This window comes from Pungitius pungitius, chromosome 20, assembly GCF_949316345.1.
Source record: "Pungitius pungitius chromosome 20, fPunPun2.1, whole genome shotgun sequence".
In the NCBI taxonomy this organism is placed as follows: Eukaryota; Metazoa; Chordata; class Actinopteri; order Perciformes; family Gasterosteidae; genus Pungitius; species Pungitius pungitius.
The window spans coordinates 6586010-6610596 of NC_084919.1; the positions used below are offsets into that span (position 1 = coordinate 6586010).

Sequence of the window (24587 nt, forward strand, 5' to 3'; positions counted from 1 at the left end):
TTAATTCGACTTTTAATTCAAATTAAAAAACACAATTGTTGGGTTTTCATCATCAATTCATCATGAATAATCAGTAGGCTATGTGATTTAGTAGCCGTACAAATAATGAGGCTTTTCCTATTTTGAGATACCAAGCTCTCCAGAGCTATACATAGGCAAGGGTACCTTTACACGTTGCTCAAGACGTCCATTCGATTAAAAGAGCAAATATATGGTTTTATCTAACTGAACTTCATATCCCATGATGCTTTCTTTCACTCCGCAGTGATGTCGGGCGTGGTACGAGAATGACGCGCGTGTATGTACGTGTGTGTGCGTGAAACGCTGTGTGTGTGTGTGTGTGTGTGTGTGTGTGTTTGTGCGGGTTTGCGTACAGTAGGGGAGCTCCGTTTCTCCGCACAGACGGAGAGCCCCAAGCCCACCTCGGAGCATCAGTGAGCGGCGGACAGCGGGATGCGGGACGGCGGTGTGTAGCGGATCTACCAAGACCAAATGAGTGGGACATCTCAATATATTGTTATCGTCGGTATTGCTGGATTTTTATTTTTCTTTCCCCCCACCGAGTGAGTCAGACGTCGATCTGCAATAAAGCGTCGATCTAACGCGAGAGCTGCCGACTGTCTGTGCATCCGTGAGCTAATATCACAGAGAATAAGGAAAGGGAAATAGCCATTAGGCGCAGTGGCATGTTTTGTGAATTATGTCGATAGTTAAAGGAGTCTATGCTATTTAGTGCTGTATCTATTTTATTCATGATATGACTTGAATTTGTCATTAATGATTTTAAAATAGAAAAATCAATGGTTTCACACTCCAAAGGCAGACAGCAGGCTGATTAAAGGCACCATTGCACCATAGCTTGTCCTATTTTTTGTTGTTGCATAAAGCAAGAAACAGAAGCCAGCCATGTCAAAAAATAAGAGCAGCGAGTCAGTCAAGGTGGTAGTTCGATGCCGTCCTTTGAACCGGAAGGAGGAGTCCCACGGGCCCGTGGGGGGCATCGTGCAAATGGACCTGCGGCTCGGACAGGTGATCCTCAGAAACCCTCGAGCGCCAGCCAGCGAGCCTCAGAAAACATTCACCTTCGACGCGGTCTATGATGCAAACTCCAAACAGGGAGACCTGTACGACGAGAGCGTGCGCCCGCTGATAGATTCGGTGCTCGCAGGGTTCAATGGCACCATATTTGCATACGGACAAACGGGAACTGGGAAGACGTACACCATGCAGGGCGCGTGGATGGACCCGGAGAATCGGGGCGTGATCCCCAACGCTTTCGACCACATCTTCACGCACATATCCCGCTCGCAGTCCGACAAGCAGTACCTGGTGCGGGCGTCCTACCTCGAGATCTACCTGGAGGAGGTTCTGGATCTCCTCGATCCCAACCACGGCACCGCTAGGGCCCTGGAGCTCCGGGAGAGCCCGGAGTCCGGGGTGTACGTGCGTGACCTCACATCGTGCGTCTGCAAGAGCATCAAGGAGATCGAGGAGGTGATGAACGTGGGCAACCAGGCAAGGGCGGTCGGGGCCACGGACATGAACGAGCACTCGTCTCGGTCCCACGCCTTGTTCCTGATCACAGTGGAGTGCAGCCAGCCCGGACCCGACGGGAGGAAACACATCCGGGTCGGCCGCCTCAATCTGGTGGATCTGGCTGGCAGCGAGCGCCAAGCCAAGACGGGCGTCCAGGGAGAGCGGCTGAAGGAGGCCGCCAAGATCAACCTCTCCTTGTCAGCGCTTGGGAACGTGATCTCAGCGCTGGCAGACGGGCGCAGCGGCCACGTGCCGTACCGGGACTCTAAACTGACTCGGCTGCTGCAGGACTCTTTGGGCGGGAATGCAAAGACCGTCATGGTCGCCACATTAGGCCCGGCCCCCCAGCACTACGACGAGACCCTCACCACCCTCCGCTACGCCAACCGGGCCAAGAACATCCAGAACCAACCCAGAGTCAACGAGGACCCCAAGGACGCTCTCCTGCGCGAGTTCCAGATGGAGATCGCTCGCCTCAGGGCCCAGCTCCACCACAGGAAGTGGAGGAGAGAACAGAAGAAGGAGCAGGTGGACGGCGACGGCTGGGAAAGAGACGGAAATGAAGAGTCTGAGGGGGAGGAGGATGAGGAGGAAGGAGTGGAGAAGGAGGCGGAGGAGTATGTGAAGATGGAGGAGCAGCGGTTGGAGAGGGAAAAACAGGACATCAGAGAAGATCAATTCATGCTGGCCGACGAGAAGCAGAGGCTCCTGGGAGAGAAGGAGAGGATGATGGGAGTTCTGAGGAAGGAGCAAGAAGCCACCGAGCAATTGACCGCCAAGTACAAGGTGAGAGCTTGGCCCTTTGAGTCTTTGAGTAGCATCGTTAGACAAAGCACAGACCAAATTTAATCATTTAATCACAGATGTACATGTCCTAAACACACCAAATACGCAAAACAACAAAGAAGACACACAATGCTCTGCTCATATTTTAAATGGAAGCCACTCATGGTTTTTCCCCCATTCTCTCTTTTACACACACACACACACACACACACACACACACACACACACACACACACACACACACACACACACACACACACACACACACACACACACACACTAACCAAGAAGTCAGATTAAGGACATGTGATTGACTTGCTCTGATTCATGGGCCCATCCAGTCGATACGTCATCCACAGAGAAAGACTTAGTGACGGCAGTCCATACTAATGTAGCTGCAGCCTGGGTCATCCAACATGAGGAACTAGATCAGCTTACCAAGCTGCAGAGGCCCTATTGTGCAGAAATGAGAAGAGGTAAAAACATATTTTCGGTGGGGAAAATGGAAGAGGAGGTTGAGTTTGTATCCCCCTGCTAGTCTCCTCCTTTTACAATATCAATTTGGTGATAATCTGTGCATGTGCTCTCAATTTTCCTGACATTTATCAACTCCTGAAGGAGAGGCGTGATGCGTAACATACAGTTTGTATTTCACAGTGTTGAAAAGTGAAAGTTCTGGGTAATGTAAAACCTGACATGCATTTCTTAACACACTACAGAAAATAAGTTTCAATTGTAAAATAACAGTGAAATATATAGTGCTTAACTGTGGAGTTTGACTTTTGAACTGTTTTTTGCCATCTTGGTGGTCAGGATATTATGACCGGGCCCGAAATTGTGGCTAGATGAAGCACTGAGCTATTATTAAACTATTATAGGGAAAATTATAATGGTCTAAAATCCCTTAAATTGGAAAAAAAGAGTATTGGGGTTGAAGCAATACAGTAAGCTTAAGAGCTGTGTTAACACTCGCTAGTTTTTGCCTCATGTTTAATGTGTAACATTATTCTTCCTTATGATTGAAGGTAATAAGGTCTGGCATCTCCCCGTGAGACACGGCTAATGTTTGTCCCGAAGCAATGCCCTTCACGCTGAGTGCTTCCGTATATGTTTGTGCATCTCGTATTCCTTCCCATCACCTCTTTAAAGTGCCTCGGTGGCTAATGTATTTTGTGCCTAATCGTGCAAAATCTTTTGTGATCACGTCGCAAAGTTCCGAGGGTCTTTGTCGCTGTGTTTTTGTTTACTTGCAACTGTTTGGCTTCTGTCAGCGCTGAGATTCAGCAAAAGCACCCCCCACACACACCCATCCCCCCCCTCCAGGAGGAAGATGATAAACAACAACTGGCATTTCCTGCCTTTGATTCATCAGAAGGAAAACCAGCATATGGTCAAAGGAATGTTTTTGTTTCGTCTAAAAGGCAAATCTGGTGGTATTATGTATGTTCCTTATTGTCTACAAATCCCATGAGTACTGAAAACTCATCAAAAATGAGGAATACCATTGCAGTAGACACTATGGGCCTTCATTTCCACGAACACACCCTCACTGTATTTAGTTATCGCACAAAGCAGAATTAGAATTAAGAGCTTCGTAGAGTTACCTACAATAAGAATCTATCGTTCTGTTCAAAGGTTTCCACAGTAGGAACAAAGGGGCTTGAGGAGGAACGATGAAGAAAAGCTAATGGATGGAGATGTGCTAACACATCATTTGTTTACTTGACCAGGATCTGTTTATGTCAATAAGAGGCCTTTCGCTCGGTGCTGCTGTCACTGGTCATTTTTAAATCTCACCTATTGCTCATTTATACATTGTTTAAGTCCCAGACGAATTGTATTATCATTTATTTTTTATTTCAAAGGATAACTCATCAACTGTTATCATAACATCATATGATCCTTAATTTAAAACTATAGTCAATAATGCATTATGATTTATGGTGCATAATTTTCTTGCCTTTGCATGAATAAAGTAATCCTACAACATTTCCATTCTAATCAATCAGCCCAGGCTCTTCCTCCCCCTGATTGGTTGAGAAAGATATTTGCCTACCAACCATGTGGCCTCGGGGTTCGATTTTCTTTCAGTTCGCTCTAATAACCAATAAAAAGCAGGTTGCTAGGCAGCCAGACAGTTTGAGAGAGAAAGAGAGCGAGCCAGTTTGTGCGTGTGTCCGACTGGCGACACGAGCTCAGAAGTAACCAATTATAGATAAAATCATTAAAACTCTTCTCCCATTTCCTCCCTCACCCACACATGCACCAACCCACACACAGCAAATGTAAGTGGGTCAGGAAACAGCCTGTTTGTCGGGTCAGCTGGTGTTTCTGCAGGATGCTGTTGGCTCGCTGGCCTCCAAGGTGCTGCGCTCCATCTGTGGAGTGTGTGTTGCAATGTTGCTGCAACTGTTGTTCAGCTGTTGTCTGCTCGGCTGGAGGTGCAACCAGGTTTAGTTACCAGAAGGTGGTATTGAGATTCTTTACTGAAGTAAAAGTACACATAGCATCCATCCATCCAATGGATACAGTATATCCGTTGTTCATTAAGGTGGAGCTCAGTTGAACTATTATACAAAAACTAAATATTTTTTCAAAATGATTACACACTTTATATAAACTGTAAAAAAAAAAGAACAAAAATAGATGATGCCCTGTTAGCTTTGGCATCTTTTGACCAAACACGTTGATAAGTGAAGTGTATCTCTTTACAGTGTTTGTCTAGTTGTGTCAGCTATCAGCAGTCACTGTGGGGAGCAGCAGCTTCTCATAAGGAGGTGGCGGTGTGCAACCCTAGTAGACTATTCTTAGACCTACATTTCTGGGTCAAATATGTATGGTATCACTTCTTCTTACTGTCTGTCTGTTTTTTTAAGGATCGTGGTCCTTAAGAAGAATGTCTTTAAACATTGTTAAAGCTATATGAACAGTAGACCCTGAATTTGTCTTTTATTTTGTTACTTAGATCTCAGTTATGTAATGGTAGATCTTCATCTGCCATATAACATCTTGATTAAACCTCAAGAAATGTTGCTCTTTTTTCCGTTCTGCTTTCTTTTGTTATTATTTTGCTCTTCCTTCTTTTTCTTGTTATTATTGATATTAATTTCATATATGTATCCATTACTGAGGTTATCTAGTAGTTCTGCTTTCCGATCCAAGAATGCCATGTTCACAGGGATGAAGCAGGAAAAAATAGGTCATTTTTATTTTAATAGCCATGAAAATCTAATTGTGGATCAAATGTATGCTTACAAAAAATGTGTTTAAAAGTTAAGTAAGCGTGTGAAGCTTAAAAAACAGAATGAAAATAAAAAAGTCCTCTCTGGCAAGCTGCCCAGATAATATCGGCGTGTGGGAAAGACTCCGCTAGTTCTCTTTGATTTCTTCCGATCTTTATTTCTCTTTTGTTAACAAACATAGATGTCCCAACGTCAGGCTTTACAGCAAACTGAAGGAGGGTAAATCGGCCTTAAGCAGTAAGACTATTTCACCTTTCAACTGAAAAACTATTGCATTTACTATTGTGCATTCTATTTTTACCATGAATGCAGTTTCCAGTTTTTGCTTTCTTTTGTCATTGGAGGAGGGGCTTCTGCATCCTGCAAACTAAAATTCAGCCAATCAGAGTGCATGGACAACAACAATGAGAGTAATACACACAAACTCACACATGCATGTCTGCACATACATACATTCTGCATACATATCTGCTTTCCACAATGTACAGCACACAACCATTTTAGCCTGCCGAATGTGTTTTGAACACACACACATACATGACACACACGTACATGACATCATGGCTAAAATGAATGTTTCCTGTTTATAAAGCTGTCTTCCTGTGTAATTAGTGAAGGGAACAGTCTGGACTAGAAGCCTTTGGTATGTGTGCCTGTGTGTGCGTGCATGCGCGAGTGTGTTTTTGCTAATGAACAAAAAGAGCTCATCATTGCATCCATCTTTCAGCATGGAAGCCACAATCACTGAATTATGGATGAATCAACTGTGTGTGTGTTTGTATGTGTGTGTGTGTTCATGAACTAAGCATCTAGTAATTTCATCTCATATAAACAATACAAGGATACAAACAAATACACAGTAAAAAATAAAATAAAATCTTCTAAGAAGATGATGGAAGAGGGCTGTAATGATTTGCTTTCCATTGTTGCCTCTCAGAAACACTGCCTCTTAAAATGAAGTCCTCAGTCATCATCAGAAATATTGACCTCAAAATTACACACTATCCATACATACATAGCTAATTTGAATAAATAACAATAATAAATCAGATTACAAAGGATCTTGGTTGCATAAAATGAGTTTTTCTCAGATCCATCTGCTCTTACATTGTGGTTTATTGGGGCATGAAGGAGATGGCTGACAATGAGCTAATGGTAGAAAGAGGCTTTAATTTGTCTCTCCTGAAGTGTTTTTTGCATCGACTAGTGATGATGAAACATAATGAAATAGATTCGAGAAGATAACCTGACATTTGTTCGCTTTCTGTTTTCTACGTCTGTCTTTAAGGCTCAGTAGTGTCTTTTACATCCCCCTCTCTCCTGCTTCCATGTCTATGTCTCTTTCCAGCATGCTGCCCGTCTCTCTGCTGCACACACTGGAGCGTTTGTCGTCACATCGTATTTATAACCCGGTCGCTCCCTGCAGGCCCCTGGCCTCCCTGTGATTGGCTGGCTGATGCGGTTGAGCCAGCTCAACATGCAACACTTGCCATCCTCTTCACTTCACTCAGTCACCAACGAAAGAGGTTGAGCCCGTATTTCATACACATAGTATCCATGTGTCCATAGGCTCTCAAAAACGCACTCAAGCACACAAGCATTTACTGACGCTTCTGTCAGCTGTCAACGGCCTAATGGCTGCTTTCACAAAACATAAAACCACTCGGATGTACTGCACACTAGAGTGAGAACCATTTTTTCCAATTTGTCAAAGTAGCTCTGAATTTACAGAGATTAGCTCCGCAGCAGCGTTGACGATGGTCATCTTCTTGTTGAAGATTGTCTCTTAGATGGAGAGAGATAAAGAGACCTCTACCTCCAATCACTTCCCTTTTTAACTCCTTCAAAAACACACCGATGTTTTTATAAAAACAAAAAAAGCAACACAATGCTGATGAATAGACCAACAAAGACATTTACTCATGTGTCCAGTGTTTGTGATAAATGCTTGCTGCATGGTAGACCATGATGAGAGTTTAAATCTATCAATTGCACAGATACACATTGTAAGACGTTGAATCTGCTTTATTTAGGACACAAATCTGAGGCCGAGGACTGAGTTGTAGAAACAGGAAGGTTTATAATGACATTATGAAGAAACTGAAGCTCTACTGTGACCTTAAGAGATCATCAGACATCCTGACTGCCTCTCTCTGTGTGTCTTTGTGTGTGTGTGTGTGTGTGTGTGTGTGTGTGTGTGTGTGTGTGTGTGTGTGTGTGTGTGTGTGTGTGTGTGTGTGGGTGAGATACACAGAAACATCAATCTGCGTGGATGCCTGGCAACAGAATAATGACTTGAATGAAAAGTGACTTGTCTCTCACTTGATGGAAGGTGATTCTTCTCTGACTCATTGCTCCAACTCCTTCTCTAATTTCTTATTTTTATCTTTATCTCTGTGACAGTTGCCTAATCTTAACGTTGAATTCATGGTTCCTACTGCCTAATGTCTGGAGACGACATTTTAAAATCTAAATTACCTGATTGCGTTTAACGACTGGGTGTGTTTTTGTAAAACTGAGCATTTAAATTCTACGTAGTTTGTATATATACATGACATCCTTAAGATAAAACGTTGCGCTTTGTCATCCAATTTTTAAATTGGTGTAATTCGTTTTTTGACATGACTTGTGTGTGGCTAAGCAACGAGTTCATTGTGTATTTTGCCAACTCCTTCATTTCAGAAAGGCCTGTTTGTAAAGGAGAGAAGGGACCCGCGATGCATGTAAGGGAAAATCTGTGACATGAATATAAGCCCTTTAATGAAGCTGAAAGAGTATAACAAAACACAAAGAGCAGCAAACCAGGCAGTCTCTCACACACACACACACACACACACACACACAAAAGACAGCACAAAACAAAGATTCTTTCTGTAAAGACCTGCTTCAGACGCATCCTCTCTGAAGGACTCCACTGTACTCTGCATGGGTCTGGGAATGTTTCTTTGTGTGTGTATGTGCTAGTAATAAAGAACGTGTAGGCTGCATACAGTTGACACACTGTTTTTTTGTATAAAGTCCTGAGACTGGAATGTGGTCCACACAAAATGCCCATGGCCCCTGTTTGCCTTTCTTGGGTCCCCTTTTTCTCTCTGTATATATTTTTTACATTTTCTTTTTTTTCTCTCCCTACTCTGTTTCTGGTCGCTGACATTTTAGATTTCAGTGTGTGCGATCGTGCGTTTAATTAATCTACAACATAGATTACATAAATGGGACCATAGGCCTTTAATCTTGCTCATAACCAAAGTACATGAAATCCTAAGGATTCTTCGTCAGATAACACACGCGTGTTCAATCAAATCTGCAAGTTAGTTTTTCTTTTTAAAGGTAGAATTACAACTAAAAGTCAGAGAGAGCAAACATCACAAAGTCTACCCGATGTTTCAACTTGTTCTTCTGCATACACAACAATAATACCGGTCCACTCGTGACTGATGATGGTGATATATGAAAGGTTCAAGAAATCAAAAATGTTATAATTCATCCTGATGGCAACATAAACGTGGCGCGAAGGTCAAGATTCAAATTCAGTGTGAATCATCCTCTGAGGAACATGAGTGACTCCACATGACGCGTGATATTTCAGTCCGGACCAAAGTGTTTATCGGACACTTTTGATCGGGACTCGTGTCTGATGTGCTACAAAGAATTGAGCCGAGCTCAGCTTGTTGTGGACGGTGTCACCGTGGATGTTAAGCTGCGTCCGCCTCGTCAGCACAATATCCGCCCGAATGCAGCCCCCACAGACACAAGCCCTCGCAGAGACTTAACTGTTAGGGGTCCATAATGAACTCAGCTTGACCTCAGGAGTAACGCTCCGTCCGTGTCTTTGAAAGAAACTGTAGCTGCTGTGAGGACGCAATATGAGCCCAAGCATTGTTTGTGGTCTTCTCAGGCGATGGAGAGCAAGCTGCTGGTTGGCGGGAAGAACATCATCGATCACACCAACGAGCAGCAGAAGATGCTGGAGGGGAAAAGGCACGAGATTGCTGAGCAGGTAAAACATACGTACATAATTCATATTTTTCAAAATGGCTCTCCGCAAACCCGTGTGCGAGGTCATGATGACTGCGTCCCCTTCTTATGTCTGGGATGTCAGGTTTTCATTTACTCTAGACATTTATTAATATTAGTAAATGTTTTTAGCATTTTTAATTTAAAATTGAATATAATGTATGGGAAGACGTTTGTGTGGAAAGGAGTTAGAACTTTGCAGTTAGGGTTTACCTGTTTAATTAAAAAAAGAGCAGAAAGGTGACCTTTTAATAAATGCTTTCAGACACGCAGCGAGAGGGAGATACAGCAGCAGATGTTGGTCCAGGACGAAGAGACAGTGGAGCTGAGGGAGACTTTCACTTCACTGCAACAGGAGGTGGAGGCCAAGACCAAGAAACTCAAGAAGGTTCCCAGATTATATACATCTACGTATGAAATTCTGTCGACACAAATGCTCATCCATGCTCATTTATGCACACACACAATTATGAAACAAAGACAGACGGACACATGTGTCATCCACACACATATTCACCGTCTTCCTTTTTTTTCCTAATGTCAGTATATCCCTCTTTACCCCTCTTTGACCCCTGACCCCTGACCTGGATCCTAATGGCCCCCCTGCCTTGGACACATGGTCCGTTCGGACACACACTTTATTCTCAGTACCTCAAGGTTCGTCATGCCGTCCCCTCCTTTTTGCTGGACCCTTCGCCGTTCCTCCGTCACTCCCTATTATCACTTTCTATTACGGGCCTCCTCACGCTGCTCATGCTAACCTTTTCAATCCGTGTGCCCTCACATCTCAAACTGTTTGGGAGCTGCTGGTAAATCCTTCAAATAACCCTCCCGACCTTATGAACCCCTCACCCAGCTCCACTCGCTTCCCAATTCCAGAAAGACTAACCCCAAACAAACCGTGTGTGTGTTTGTGACAATGTGATAAATGATCCCGGTGCCCTAACATGTGTAATTTACCCTTCTCTCACTGCATGGGGAGGAAAAGAGGGAGGATGAAGATAAGGTTGATTCACATTGTGAACTTTTTACAGCTGGAAATGGTTGCTTGATAAAATCATGGAGCTTTTCTAAAGCCCTTCGTGGCCTTTAAAGGCCGTCTCCTGTGTTATAGGATTATTACATTACACGTCATTTAGCTGACGCTTATATCCAAAGCGACTAACAAAGGCAGTGAAGACTAGCAAACAACGATATAAAACATAAGGATATGTAATGAATAAAAAAGTAAGTTCTGAAAATGTTCTGCAAGGAAGGAAATACAACACCTTTTTTAAAAAGAGAAATACTACTTTTTATTGGGGCACCAATAAGGAAAGGCTTCAGTAATATTTTCTATTACAAGAACATCCATAAAAGCTGCCGCTCTGAATATATATCACAGCCAATTACAGGACATAACTATATAACTATTGCTCCTTTGTTATCATGTTTCACATTTACGCCTTTCAAGCATATCTACGTATCAAATATTAAGAGAAGTCTAAACCCAAAGAAAGCATCAGCCCAGACATCTTTTAATTAATCAGAGATATTCTGATCATGCCTTTGTGCACTGGATTTATTAGCATAGTCTACATTACTGTTTTCCAATTTTTATCAGCAAATCCAATTTTTCAAAGGCCAAAAAAACAGGCTGCTAGCGGACAAAATGAGTGACGAGCTGCTTCTCGGTGATCGACTCCCCCTCGAAGGTGAGTGCGAAGCCTCGTGAGCACAGCAGGAAAGAGCAGGAACGAGCCAGAGAGAGCGAGGGCTGCCGCGCTGCCGTGCTCCCATTGGATGCCATTTTCTCCAGACACCAGTGCCTCCAGTGCCGTTGCTACCGGCAACCGAGCCACAATTCGTCAGCGACTCCGCTGCACTGGGACGATGTCTCTCCTCCTCACCCAGTCCGTTTGTGTCTCTCCTTCTAGCTGTATGCCAAGCTCCAGTGCATCAAAGCGGAGATTCAGGACGTGAACGACGAGCACGTTAGGAGCCGGCAGGAGCTGGAACAAACTCAGAACGAGCTCACCAGAGAGCTCAAGTTCAAGTGAGTCGAAAAGAAACGCGCAGAGGAGTCTTGCAGAATCAGCAGATATGCCTGGATGGTTCAGCAGACACGTCAGATAGAGATGTCATGGGTCCATACACAGCCAGATGCTGACAGATGCTGAATTAATGGATGAACGTGCAAAATGTCTACTAGGTTTTTGTGCAACATTGTGTTCAGTCAGTGCAAAGAACACAACTCAACAATGTCAACTCAACGTGTATTAGCATTCTGTTTTTGCAGACCTGACACAATTTGCCTACATAAGGAGCAAAGTAAATTTGTACCTAGAAAAAAGAAAAAGTAAAAAAAATGGTTTGTTATACTTTGTTTAGGAAACTGGAAAGGAAAATATGCTTCTTCATATTTTGATATTGGCTGATCTTTTCCTCTTCAAGCCAAACACAATGCTGTATTGCAAAAATGTACACTCACCGGCCACTTTATTAGGTACACCTGTCCAACTGCTCGTTAACACTTAATTTCTAAGCAGCCAATCACATGGCGGCAACTCAGTGCATTTAGACATGTAGACATTGTCAAGACAATCTCCTGCAGTTCAAACCGAGCATCAGTATGGGGAAGAAAGGTGATTTGAGTGACTTTGAACGTGGCATGATTGTTGGTGCCAGAAGGGCTGGTCTGAGTATTTCAGAAACTGCTAATCTACTGGGATTTTCACGCACAACCATCTCTAGGGTTTACAGAGAATGGTCCGAAAAAGAAAAAACATCCAGTGAGCGGCAGTTCTGTGGGCGGAAATGCCTTGTTGATGCCAGAGGTCAGAGGAGAATGGACAGACTGGTTTGAGCTGATAGAAGGGCAACAGTGACTCAAATAACCACCCGTTACAACCAAGGTGGGCATAAGAGCATCTCTGAACGCACAGTACGTCGAACTTTGAGGCAGATGGGCTACAGCAGCAGAAGACCACACCGGGTGCCACTCCTTTCAGCTAAGAACAGGAAACTGAGGCTACAATTTGCACAAGCTCATCGAAATTGGACAATAGAAGATTGGAAAAACGTTGCCTGGTCTGATGAGTCTCGATTTCTGCTGCGACATTCGGATGGTAGGGTCAGAATTTGGCGTCTACAACATGAAAGCATGGATCCATCCTGCCTTGTATCAACGGTTCAGGCTGGTGGTGGTGGTGTCATGGTGTGGGGAATATTTTCTTGGCACTCTTTGGGCCCCTTGGTACCAATTGAGCATCGTTGCAACGCCACAGCCTACCTGAGTATTGTTGCTGACCATGTCCATCCCTTTATGACCACAATGTACCCAACTTCTGATGGCTACTTTCAGCAGGATAATGCGCCATGTCATAAAGCTGGAATCATCTCAGACTGGTTTCTTGAACATGACAATGAGTTCGCTGTACTCAAATGGCCTCCACAATCACCAGATCTCAATCCAATAGAGCATCTTTGGGATGTGGTGGAACGGGAGATTCGCATCATGGATGTGCAGCCGACAAATCTGCGGCAACTGTGTGATGCCATCATGTCAATATGGACCAAACTCCCTGAGGAATGCTTCCAGCACCTTGTTGAATCTATGCCACGAAGAATTGAGGCAGTTCTGAAGGCAAAAGGGGGTCCAACCCGTTACTAGCATGGGGTACCTAATAAAGTGGCCGGTGAGTGTAAGTTGGGTTTGACATGTATGGTGACGTAGGCTGTGCGGAATGATCTTTAGCAACATGCCACATAAGTGTAGATTACCTACATCAACTCGATTAATCAACTGTGACTTGGACAGTACCTCAATAAATAAATATTGATGATCAAAAAGTCAAACAATTACTTTACTTTACATTCATAAAAATTGACCTAGAAAAAAAAAGAAACAGTCCCATTAAATACAAGAAAGCCCATGATTAATCTCTACATACAACCCTGTGTCTTCTGCACATGCAGGTATCTGATCATAGAAAACTTCATCCCCCCAGAGGAGAAGAATAAGATCATGAACCGACTGACCTTTGACACCGAAGAGGATCAGTGGAAGTTTCAGCCCCTTGTTCCTGCTGAAAGGTTAGATGCTGAGATATTATTCCCATCAAGGCCATGAGGTGGAAATAATGGACTTAAAAATGTGTTTAATTTCAGTCATGGTTCAAAACCTTTGACCTTCCTGCTCTTCTTTCCTTGTTTCTTTCCTGTCTTCCTCCACTACTATTAAAGCAAAATAAGCCATTCAAAAGTAATTTTAAAGAGCTGCTGTGGTGTTATTCACGACTAGAAAGAAAGCTACATTGTATGTATTTAATAGTAGATGTTCATGAAAAGCCCTTTTGGCATTGATTTTGCATTGACCCCCGTCTCTTCCACTTTCCAGTAAATCCTTACAGATGAAGAAAAGGCCGGCGTCTGCAGTTGGTTACAAACGACCAATCAGCCAGTATGCCAGGGTTGCCATAGCGATGGGAGCTCACTCCAGATACAGGGTAGGCGTGTGTGTCTCATGAATAGACAACCTTTAATATCAGCTGTGGTTAATAAAATACTTTTGATATTTAAAAAAGCAGGACATACAGTCAGGGATTGTTGATTAAATGAATTAAACAAATAGTCCACCAAAAATCTCATTTTTGAGTATTTCAACCACAAGGTCATATGTAGGGCAAAATGTCCTTGTGGTTGAAATGCTGAATAAATCAAGTAGTTTTTGCATCTCGATGTAGTGTGCAACTCATCTTTTCCTCTTTATGGCAAAATATTTCTTATCAAAAAAAGGGAATTGAAGTTTGTTACTAATATTTACTTATTTATCTCTATATATATATATATATATATATATATATTATCGTAAATATATAAATATATATTTACAATTATATGATGTATATATATATATGATTAAGGGATATATACGATAATGATGATGTATGATATATATGATAATATTTTGAGAAAACAGCCTTTTTAAGATATGCAACATATCTTAAAGACACTACATGCAGGGTTATCTGTTATTTCACTATTATTAAATTACATAAATAAAATAATTTAAAATAAGTAGGTAAATAAGGTTGTATCTCATGCTAACTTTAAATGAATTTAGGATGAAATCTAATACGCAAAGATAAACAACACCTTGTACAAGTCTTCAGTTTTCTGTCCAGTAGTCTGACACAAGGTAAGCAAAGTTGCCCTGAATCTCTAAGATTGACACCATTTATTCCTCCTGTAATAATTGTTATAATAATTATCCTGTCGAGTTTGGAAAATACAACACAATCACTAGGACATGAGCAGCATATTGGGAAGCAATAATCAATTATACAATATATTCATCAATGTAAAAAAGAGCCGGCACAGAAATAGCTTGATCCCTATTAATATTTAACCTGAACGGAAGGGTTTTAAAAAAAAAATCACTTTTGAACCCTGGCACCAGAGCTCGCAAAGCCTTGTGTAAGATTATTCCTAAAAGAGATTTGCAGCCTTCCCACTTTGTGTGTACACGTGTGTGTGTCCATGTGTGTGTCTGCAGGCTGAGAACATCATGTTTCTGGAGCTCGATATGACTCCTCCAAACTCCGCCTCGCTGGATCGCTCGGCAGAGTCGGAGCAGAACCAAAGTCTCTCTGTGGACAACTCGCCCACAAAGGACAGAAGCGTCTGCAAGTCTCGCTCCTGGTGAGCCCCAACACACCCAAACAAGATGTTTTCCTAATATTTCAGTACTTTTCAGTACAGTACAGGTCCGTCAGTCTTTTTGTACAAACAATAGAGCCAATGTTATTCAATAAATCCTGCTGGATTATTCGAGCTGTAAGTAACATGAGATTGTAGAACAGCAAAGCCAGAGATATATAAAGATACATGTGTGCATGTTACAAGATGGTGGCCAACATATTGTTTGTTTTGGTTTATCCTGAATTATTGAGGAGGCAGTAGAACAATTACTATTTTATACCCCCAAATATCAATATTAACTATTCATTTTAATGACATTATTCCACCATTGATTATAGTATCCATTTATACAAACAAGGCCTCAGGGTGTGTTATAACCTGCTTTTACTGGCCTGTATCTAACTAATGTAAATGGTTTAGAGTCAATGAATCCCTAAATGGGATTATTCAGGATTAGCCACACCCTCTCTAGGCTGCCCTAATCTGGTGGTTTATCTCTTATTTACTCAGAAGCCTGTGATATCAATACTGCTGAATAATCCTATTTCATCTAAAATTCTATGTGAAGGTTGGAAATTATACATAAACAATATTTTAAAATATCTAATTCCTCCAAATTCTTTTTTTATGCAGGTGCCAGACTCCAAAATCCATCACATCCTCCTCTTCCAATGTCTCCTTGGCTGCATGTCACACTGCCACCCCTATGACGGCGCAGTAAAGCTTCAGCAGAGAGGATTTCCTTTTTTTTAAAATTCTTATTTATTCAATTCATCCTTCTTTTCTTCTTCTTTCTGTTTTGGCCAGTGATCCTTTTAAACACTTCTACAGCTGGGACACAAATGCAAGCCTCCAACTGTGCTGAGTCCAAAGAGGTGATAAACTAAAGTAAGAAGTGATCTACAGGAAACTAAATGACCTGATGAACCTCAGAAACTCTATAAAACACAACTTCCTGCTGCTCTACGGATGTAAAAACGCTCCGGAACCCTTTCTTCCTTTGCATGAGCCTCAGACTTAAGAACTGGCTGCAGTGCTGTACTGCCCAGACTGTGTGTGTGTGTGTGTCTGTGTGTGTGTGTGTACGAGGTTGTATGATTGCCTCTTTGTGTGTGTAATTCTAATCGATGCAGATCTAAAAGCTCACAAACTGCTTGAATCCCCTGTATAATACCAGTGTACATATTTCATGTATTTGGTCTGTTTTGTGTGTAAAAAGGGGAGTCAGTTGGAGGAGAAATGAAGGAACATATGATGTGAGCTGTTGTTGGTCAGATGGGTCGCCCTAAAACCTGAATGATGATCTTTATCACACCAGTTGTCTCTTGTTATTCCTCATTGTGTCCTCCACTTCTTCTGATTGAAAAGCAAAGCCTTACAATAATTCCATTAAAATAAAAATGTTTCATTCATATCAGGTCAACGAGAAAACACAAGGCCACCTAGACACTTCAAATATTGTTGTGGCCAAAAATGTCTGTCTTTTAGATGTGTGTCCGAGCTTCATTTAACAATTGAATTACCTTAGCAACGACACTATAGTACTAATTGAGTGGTCCTCTTTTACGGTGGAAACAGTACTTTGATTACATAAAAAAGTGATCTCACGCTCTGCTTGCTTGCTTTTTCTGGAACAAGATTAGATCCGTTCAATGAGGAAGACTATACAATGAATGGAGTTTTTGTTGTTGTTAAAACACGTCTAATTATATACCCTTGGTCACCAGTTAACGCACTAGTTAAACAAAGTTACAGAAAAAAGCAAACTAAAATAGGATAACGACTTAAACAAACTCAACCTCTGTCCTCAAAGTGTAAGAAATAACTTCTTTGGCTAAACAACTGTCAAACTAAAAACACAGTTTCTCTGAATACTAATACTCAGAGACTTACAACCATTTTTCTGATATATGTCAATTATACTTGTATGATGATGAAGAAGAGGAAAACCTTCATTACCACAGCTGCAGCTTTAAGCCTTCAGGTACATCGGGTTTTACATAAACACCTTCTCAAAGCCTGCCTGGTCTGCGCTTCAGTCTGCAGTCGGCTGTGTGCAGTTTAGTGTCACCGGGTTCCTTACTTGCTGGAGGTCAAGCGCTGGCGACAGTAGGGGTCAGTCAGACTAATCATCACTGTATTATTGATGCCAGAGATCCTGTTGCTGCTGAAAACCCTGATAGATGTGAGGGAGCACAAAGCATTCTCTTACCAGTGTATAGAAAAAACATTTGTTAGCCTGTTTTCTTTTTGAAACATTTTTTTCTACAAAACCTGATACATGACGTTTCGTGATTGTTAATTTGCTGAATGTCTGATGACCCAAATTTGAAGCCATATCATCTGATGAGGCATCAGAAACATCTGCTTGTGGAAATTCACACAAGTATATTGAGATGTCTGCGCTATAGCATTTTAGAGGTCTGTGACATTAACTGCAACTAGCCTGTTCCAGGGCAGAAAAGGGGATGAATACTAACTAACAATTAATTGAGAAAATAAGAATGAATCGGAAAAAAAGTCTCAAACATTTACAGATGCACAGTGAGAATTTAATGTGTTCAGGCATCGGACCCAGTTTGTGTCTGAGGCTTTATGAAAATGTGTCTAATGTTAAAACCTTTAATGAAGATTCACCACAAATGGAAGTGATTTCCAGTGAGTTGGTGTACAGTATATATATGGAAGAATATATTGTACGTTCAGACTACATTTCAGGGTGCTGTTCTCCAGAGAAAGCTATTGTGATACTAATATTCAAGCAAGAAATGAAGGCATTGTATGCAATGTTGAAATTATCTACTTGAAATGTTTACCTGCTATTTATTTGTCCAGTTTGTAACACAGCACCTGCCTCCAAATACGTATTCTTGACATATTTGGGGAGACAGTGATACAAGGATGAACACGATTTGCCTAATAATATTAACAAAGCAAACAGTCATTCCAGTCTGTTGTCTAATGTTGCCTCTACATGTGGATCATTTATAAACATCTGTTCCGGTTTGTCAGTGGAACCATTCATGTGCAGGGCTGTAAAATGTTGTGTAAATGTGTCTGTGTGAAGGCTGTGGGGGAGGAGGGAGGATGCCAATGGAAGAGGGGGGGAGGGGGAGGGGGGATGCCAATGGAAGAGGGGGGGAGGGGGAGGGGGGATGGATGCTGGGATCCAAAGACAATCAGGAAGGAACTGGGGAGGCAGTGGATACTCAGCCTGTTTCCATGGTAACCTGCCAGGGAAGCATGTTGGGATGGGTAAAGGAACGGGGGAGGGGGGGTGTCTATGTGTATGTAACATGGTGGTCCAGTGGAGCTGAGCTCGTCTCCAGCTGACAAAAATAAAAATAAATCAAAAAACGGGCAGATTAATCATTTTTAAATGTCTCTAGTAAATGGCAGATGGCATTTCAGGTTGTATGGGAGACGACCCTCAAGAGCAAGGATATTTAGTTACATTTTGTTCGATGGCATTCCTTCAAGCTTCCTTGGAGAGGAAGCCTCCCTCCTATGGTCTGAAAAACATGCAACATTTATGATGCAATCCAAAATACACACAACCAAAACATTGTGTAACTATGACACTATGCAACACACCAACAAGCTCCCGAATATGACATCCTACAGCAAGTAGGAAGTTAAGGGTTACAGATCAAGGATTGTTCTGGAAAGAGTCTGCGTTATCACAACAGGTGAATGAAATAAGCATATCGTTATGATTATGTAGGTTTCATTTTGTTGGACTGAAACTGAATAATTTTCATTATTGATTAACACTGCTTGCATCACAAATCCAAGAATTGCATTGTTCCACCACTTTAGTTCACACTGTTGGATGGATTGCGGAGATTTTTTCCAATTTTTGATCACCCATGTTCCCCAGAGGATGAATGCCACTGATTTCCAGCTTTAATCCACCACTGTGATGCAGATGTCGGACTGTTGAGTGAACTGATACATGATTTGAAATAACTTACTTCTAGCGCCATCCTCAGGCCTAAATTGATCCTCAGAGCATACCTTGTGTGGTGTATTTGTATGGGGATTAGGGTTAGGGTTACTCTTTATAGAGAAGAACAAAGTTTACACTAATGAATTATGTATCAAATAAATTAATAAATCTTCTTTCAGGACTACTTGGGGCTCTAGCAGTCTAGCATTACATCAACAAAAGTAAGAAAAGGACGTTACTTCCTCTCTGCTGCTCAGTTTTTGGATGCGGTTTAATTCTAAAGCATGTAAAAAAGGCATGAATTTAGCACATTTGAAAATGATATATATTTTACTAATTTCTATAAACTTTACAATAATAGTAAAACATAAGTATACATTACTTTTGTAATGGTGTCCCCTGGTTGGATGTGTGAAGGTAAAGGTAAGAAAAAGGTTATGATAAAAACCTATAAAAAATATAATGCTGGGGAAAAGTTAGCATTCGGGTATTAGTAATCCTACAGGTTTTGATTGAACACACTTAAGTCTGGGATTTATGTGCATTCATACAAATACGCAGACGCACACACTTACAAACTCACACAGGTATATAAATTTGCCCATGTAATCTGAGTCTGATCAGCAGTTGACATGCAGGAGCAACAGAGGTCTCTTCTTCTTCATTGTGCTTCACCCTCCAGTCTGTTGTCATTTAATATTTCATGAGCAGAGATCTGCTATATGAGGACACGCTTTTTATCCATTCACCCACATAATGCATTAATCATAAAATGAAACATGTTCATATTTACCAATTAGGAAACAATATCATCAATCACACTACAAAATACGGCTTTGAATATTAGACAAAAGATGTTTGTGAGTTGTTATTCTTACAAATACACCTCAAGGAGCAGTGATGACCTAATTCCCTATTTTCAGTAACTCCCACTAATCGGTCCTATTTTTCCAGTTTACAATGGACCAGTTATTACATTTTTATGACTTCATGAATCCCTATTTTTCTCTCATTTGTCAGAGGCTGTGGAACTGAATGCTGCATTGCTGCACATTCATCCTAGCTGGGAAAATGATGGTATGTTTTTATTACATCATTTTACTAACTGTGCTGGTGCTGCCCTCTGCTGTAAGAAAAGGAATCACTGTGGGTTCCATCTCAAGGCTTTATTTCCATCCGTTAAATAATAGGAAACCTTTTCCTCAATACCTACAATACTTTAAATAGCCAGTTTTGTTTATGAACACTGGACTTGTGGACAAGTGGATGGATCGTTAAGATACAAACCTAAACCTACTCATTTTTTAACAAATCAATCACTTAATGTTACAATTGTTGCTTCTCAAGTTACACATATTCATTTCTGTGGGTATTGTAGTTGTGAGAAGCGATAAAGACATTATTTTTCCTACTCTGTAACTGATGACAACCTGTGTGTTCATAATATGTGTTAAATGCTGAACATCCTATTCATTTTACAGGCACCCACTGGGGCAGAAGAAATGTGATTCATGTCCCACAAAGTGAAAGGGTTGTTCGGTGAGACACAGCCGTAGTGTCAGATTAAGTCTGTCATCGTACATTTAATGCAGACTTTGCAAGGTAAATGAAGTATGCACGAATTGTCTGTGTCAGAGTTTACTACATAGACAAAACAAAACAAACTAAATGAATCTCCAAATGAATGAAAACATTCAATGTTTAGATATCTCCATAAAGTTCACATGGAGGCCACTTATTGCTTTGATGTGTATGAAATTGATTTGCATTTTTCGGATCTCAATCCCGCATGAATTGTTGGTAATTGACTGTTGCTTAACACTATGTTCCAATTCACATGTTTATTTGTACTTTTAGAACATCATTAGAACAACAGCTTGCAGCTGACCTTACAAAGTATTTTCAATTTCATGCAGTATGCATTTAATTGGGACATACTACCATCTCCTAAATGAATGCATAGAATAGTATGGATGTATGGGTCTTGGTATTTACAGATAAAGAGTGCATAAAGGTCCTAATCCCTCACAGGATTAGGACCTTTATGCCTTATGTCTCTTTAAGTCTGTACATGGGTTAATGTGGGCACTGGGATTGAGCCTTAGTCTTATATCTGTCAATTTTCTACACTTGTTTGGTGATTGAGGGCTGAAGTTTTTCCCAGCATGCATTGGAGAAGAGGTTAGTTTTTTACTGCTAAAGCTACAGAATTGACCATTATGGTTTTTGGTTAGCTATGAAGAGATTCAGATGACCAATGCAAATTCTAATGAAGAAATTGTGATGTGTTTTGATGATTATTCTAGATGGAACGACACAGATGTATACCAGGTAATCAGGCGCTCTATATTTACCACAATATTTCAAACAAATACGCTTTATTGACACAGTTCTTTCTGAGACTCAGAATTTTTTTTTTACAGTGAAGTGAAGTCAAATCATACAGAGATTTAAAAAATCAACGTTAGATGGTCTTTGTGTTTCATTTCTTACAATTCTAGTTGTTCCCCTAGATGGCCCAACCTATTTTTTCACTTTTAGTTGCTGGTTACCTGCTGCGTGGTCCAAACAGAGAAATCTAACAGAGACACATTATAGAGAGCAGAAGGAAATTCACACCTGAGCTCCGCAACAGGACTAAGAAGGGTCGTGTTGGTCTTCTTCAGCCAAGTCAGGAAGCCCTTCAGGTTGGAATCGCAGTGGAATCGGTTCATTTTAAGGTCGAGGAAGCTTAGAAAGCGAAACGCAACGGGGTCAGGGGAGGCTACAAAGTTGTTGGAGAGGTTGAGTACTTTGAGACTATTTGGTAACACATCAGGCGGGAGATAGGTCAAGCTGTTGAACGAGAGGTCCATCTCTGCCACTGAGGCAAGGCCCTTGAAAAGGCCCCGAGGAAGAGACTGCAGTGCATTGAAGCTCAAGTTCAGAGCGATCACTCGTCCCAGATTGTCAAACAGATTCAGGCACCTCCCCTGAGACCACATGGACTGCAGGGAACTGCTGTGAAGATCTAGAGTTTGGACATTGCTCGAACCAACTGCTGAAACTCGCCCACTGAGCGTACACCATTGGATTGTGTTTCCTCCATAGAAGAGCCGTTTTAGATGAGTCAAAAGCGTGGTAACGTCCCCCAGGTTTGTCAAACGGTTGTCCTTAATGTCCAGATGCATAACATTACCGGCAAAGCGCGCCAGAGCACTCACCGGCAACGACTCCAGTTTGTTGTCATTCAACATCAGATAATCTAATCTTGGGAGGGAAGCGGGGAAGCCAAGGTCTCGCAAAGAGTTTCCTGTTAGATATAATGCTTTTAATTGTGGAAGTCCACTGAATGAGCCGTAGCCCAGGACACCTATGTGATTGTAAGACAAGTCCAACACTCTCAGGTTTGTCAGGGAATCAAAAGTGTAAGAATGGATTTCCCCTAGCAGGTTGTGTGACAGGTTGAGCATTCTCAAATGTCCCTCAAGACCTTCAAAGGCATGTCGGTGTATCTGATTCAATTTGTTACGGGAAACGTCAATGATTGCGACTTCTTCCAGCGGACGAAAAACCCCCTCTTGCAATGCAAATATCCGGTTGTTCGACAGATCCAAAGTGCGGACTGAGCTGCCATTCAGGCCGACAAACGTGCCGTGGTCTGGGTCAGGAAGATTGTTGTGTGAGAATCCTTTACCCATGTGACCTGACAGTTTGAGATTGGAGATTTCGGTCCCTTTGATGGCTGTGAAAAAGCGCTTGGACCCACTCACACTGAACGCGTTGTGTGACAGGTCAAGTGTCTGAAAGGACATTCCCCTGAAAGGATTCCCACATTCCTGCCAGTCAAAATGTTCCTTAAACATGGCCTTAAGACCCACCGAGGCCAAGTTCAGGACCGTAAAGTTCTTTCCTTGAAAACCAACCAGATCAGATCGACATATTCTGTCGATTTGGTTCAGCTTAAGATTCAAAACTTTCAAATTAGTCATGTTTGTAAAAAACATTGAAGGCTGCAGTCTTTTTATCTTGTTAGCAAAGAGGTCAAGAGTTTCCAAGGAGGACAGTGGCTCCAGATAGTTCTCCTTCAGGATGGATGCTTGCAGAGAACAGTAGTCCAGGTGGAGGCTCTGCAAACCCGACAGTCCGATAAAAGCCAGCGGCTCCAGTTGAAGGCCGGCGTTGAAGCCGAGCACAAGCCTCCTCAGGCGCCTCTGCCCGCTGAAGGCGTGGTTCCTGATCACAAGAGGAACGTACTGTAGCCCCAGGTCCAGCGCCTGCAGCTCCTCCAGGCCCGACAGGGAGGTGGAGTTGATCTCGTGGATGTGGTTCATCTCCAGGTACAGGTGGGTGATGTGAGGAGGGAGAGGAGGAATCCAGTGGAGGTTCTGGAAGCCACAGTTAGCTACAGAGCCCAGAATGAGGCATGATGGGAAACAACCGGGCACCTGAAAGAGGTTTATTGTTCTTTTACTGTAGCAATAAACACTTAATGGCGACATTCAATTACAGATTTTTTTTTTGCTCAATCTAATATATTTCTGATTTAAAGAACTTTCAAAATAAAGAAGTTAACAAAGACCCAAACTTTAAAAAAAACTTACGATTCTTTAAATATTTATAGACAATTTAAAGAAACTTTATTTGGTGCCTCTAATTGATGATTTTGTATTTTTAAATGTCAAACTCGGTTTAATGTAGATGGAAAAGTAAAACAATTCTTTGTTAAAAAAATGATGCAGATACATAATGTTTTGTTCATACATATAATGTACTGTATATCAAGATGAATAATTCACAAAAGCAAAACAGTTTCTATTATACAATAACCAAATAAGTTTGTATTATTCACCTTTTCTAATGGAAGACATACCATATCTATCTAAAGCCCATTGTTTTTGTCTGTTTGCTTCCACAACAGTAAAATCCTAGATAAATATTTGTCATTTTAAATACAATTCTGATTGTGTCCTTTTGTATAAAATCCTAGTAAAGAAAGAATCTTCTCCACTCTGTTTCACCCACTTTAAACTCGTTCTCTTGTTGAGGTAAACGCTGTACATATAAACTTACACTATCTTTAAACTGTGTAAGCATGAACTTCCTACATTACATACCTGTAGGAGCACAGAAACGACAACCACCTGAAGACTCAGCATCCACATCTTCACACTGCTTAGAGGAGAAGAAATGCAATTCTTGATGTTTTGATAATACACCAGTCCCCTGCTGCAGTTTGAAAAGCAGGGATCCAGTATAGAGGGATCTGTGTTGGTGGCCCTTTTATCTGTAAGCGGTTGCGTCACTTGTGTTGAACATTGCATTGGTTCTGCAACGTAAACACAACGCTTGACGGGGTTTCTCTTTTTTCACAGTTTACACGTTGGGGGAAGTAC

At 41.7% G+C, this 24587-nt stretch overlaps 2 protein-coding genes across 2 annotated transcripts; one reads left to right on the forward strand and one right to left on the reverse strand.

Annotated features, from left to right (window-relative positions):
* Positions 1–329: 329 nt before the first annotated feature.
* On the forward strand, positions 330–18364 carry LOC119194977 (kinesin-like protein KIF3C). The gene is made up of 8 exons (XM_037449525.2): positions 330–2322; positions 9463–9564; positions 9847–9969; positions 11498–11616; positions 13539–13655; positions 13960–14068; positions 15118–15263; positions 15897–18364. Exons 1-8 carry the CDS (start codon positions 907–909, stop codon positions 15982–15984), a joined length of 2220 nt encoding a protein of 739 aa, XP_037305422.2. The 5' UTR covers positions 330–906; the 3' UTR covers positions 15985–18364.
* Positions 18365–20299: 1935 nt separating this feature from the next.
* On the reverse strand, positions 20300–24460 carry LOC119195259 (toll-like receptor 5). The gene is made up of 2 exons (XM_037450066.2): positions 24309–24460; positions 20300–23639 (listed from the first exon to the last, which is right to left on the reverse strand). The coding sequence occupies exons 1-2, from the start codon at positions 24354–24356 to the stop codon at positions 21750–21752; spliced, it is 1938 nt and encodes a 645-aa protein (XP_037305963.2). The 5' UTR covers positions 24357–24460; the 3' UTR covers positions 20300–21749.
* Between the last annotated feature and the right edge of the window lie 127 nt (positions 24461–24587).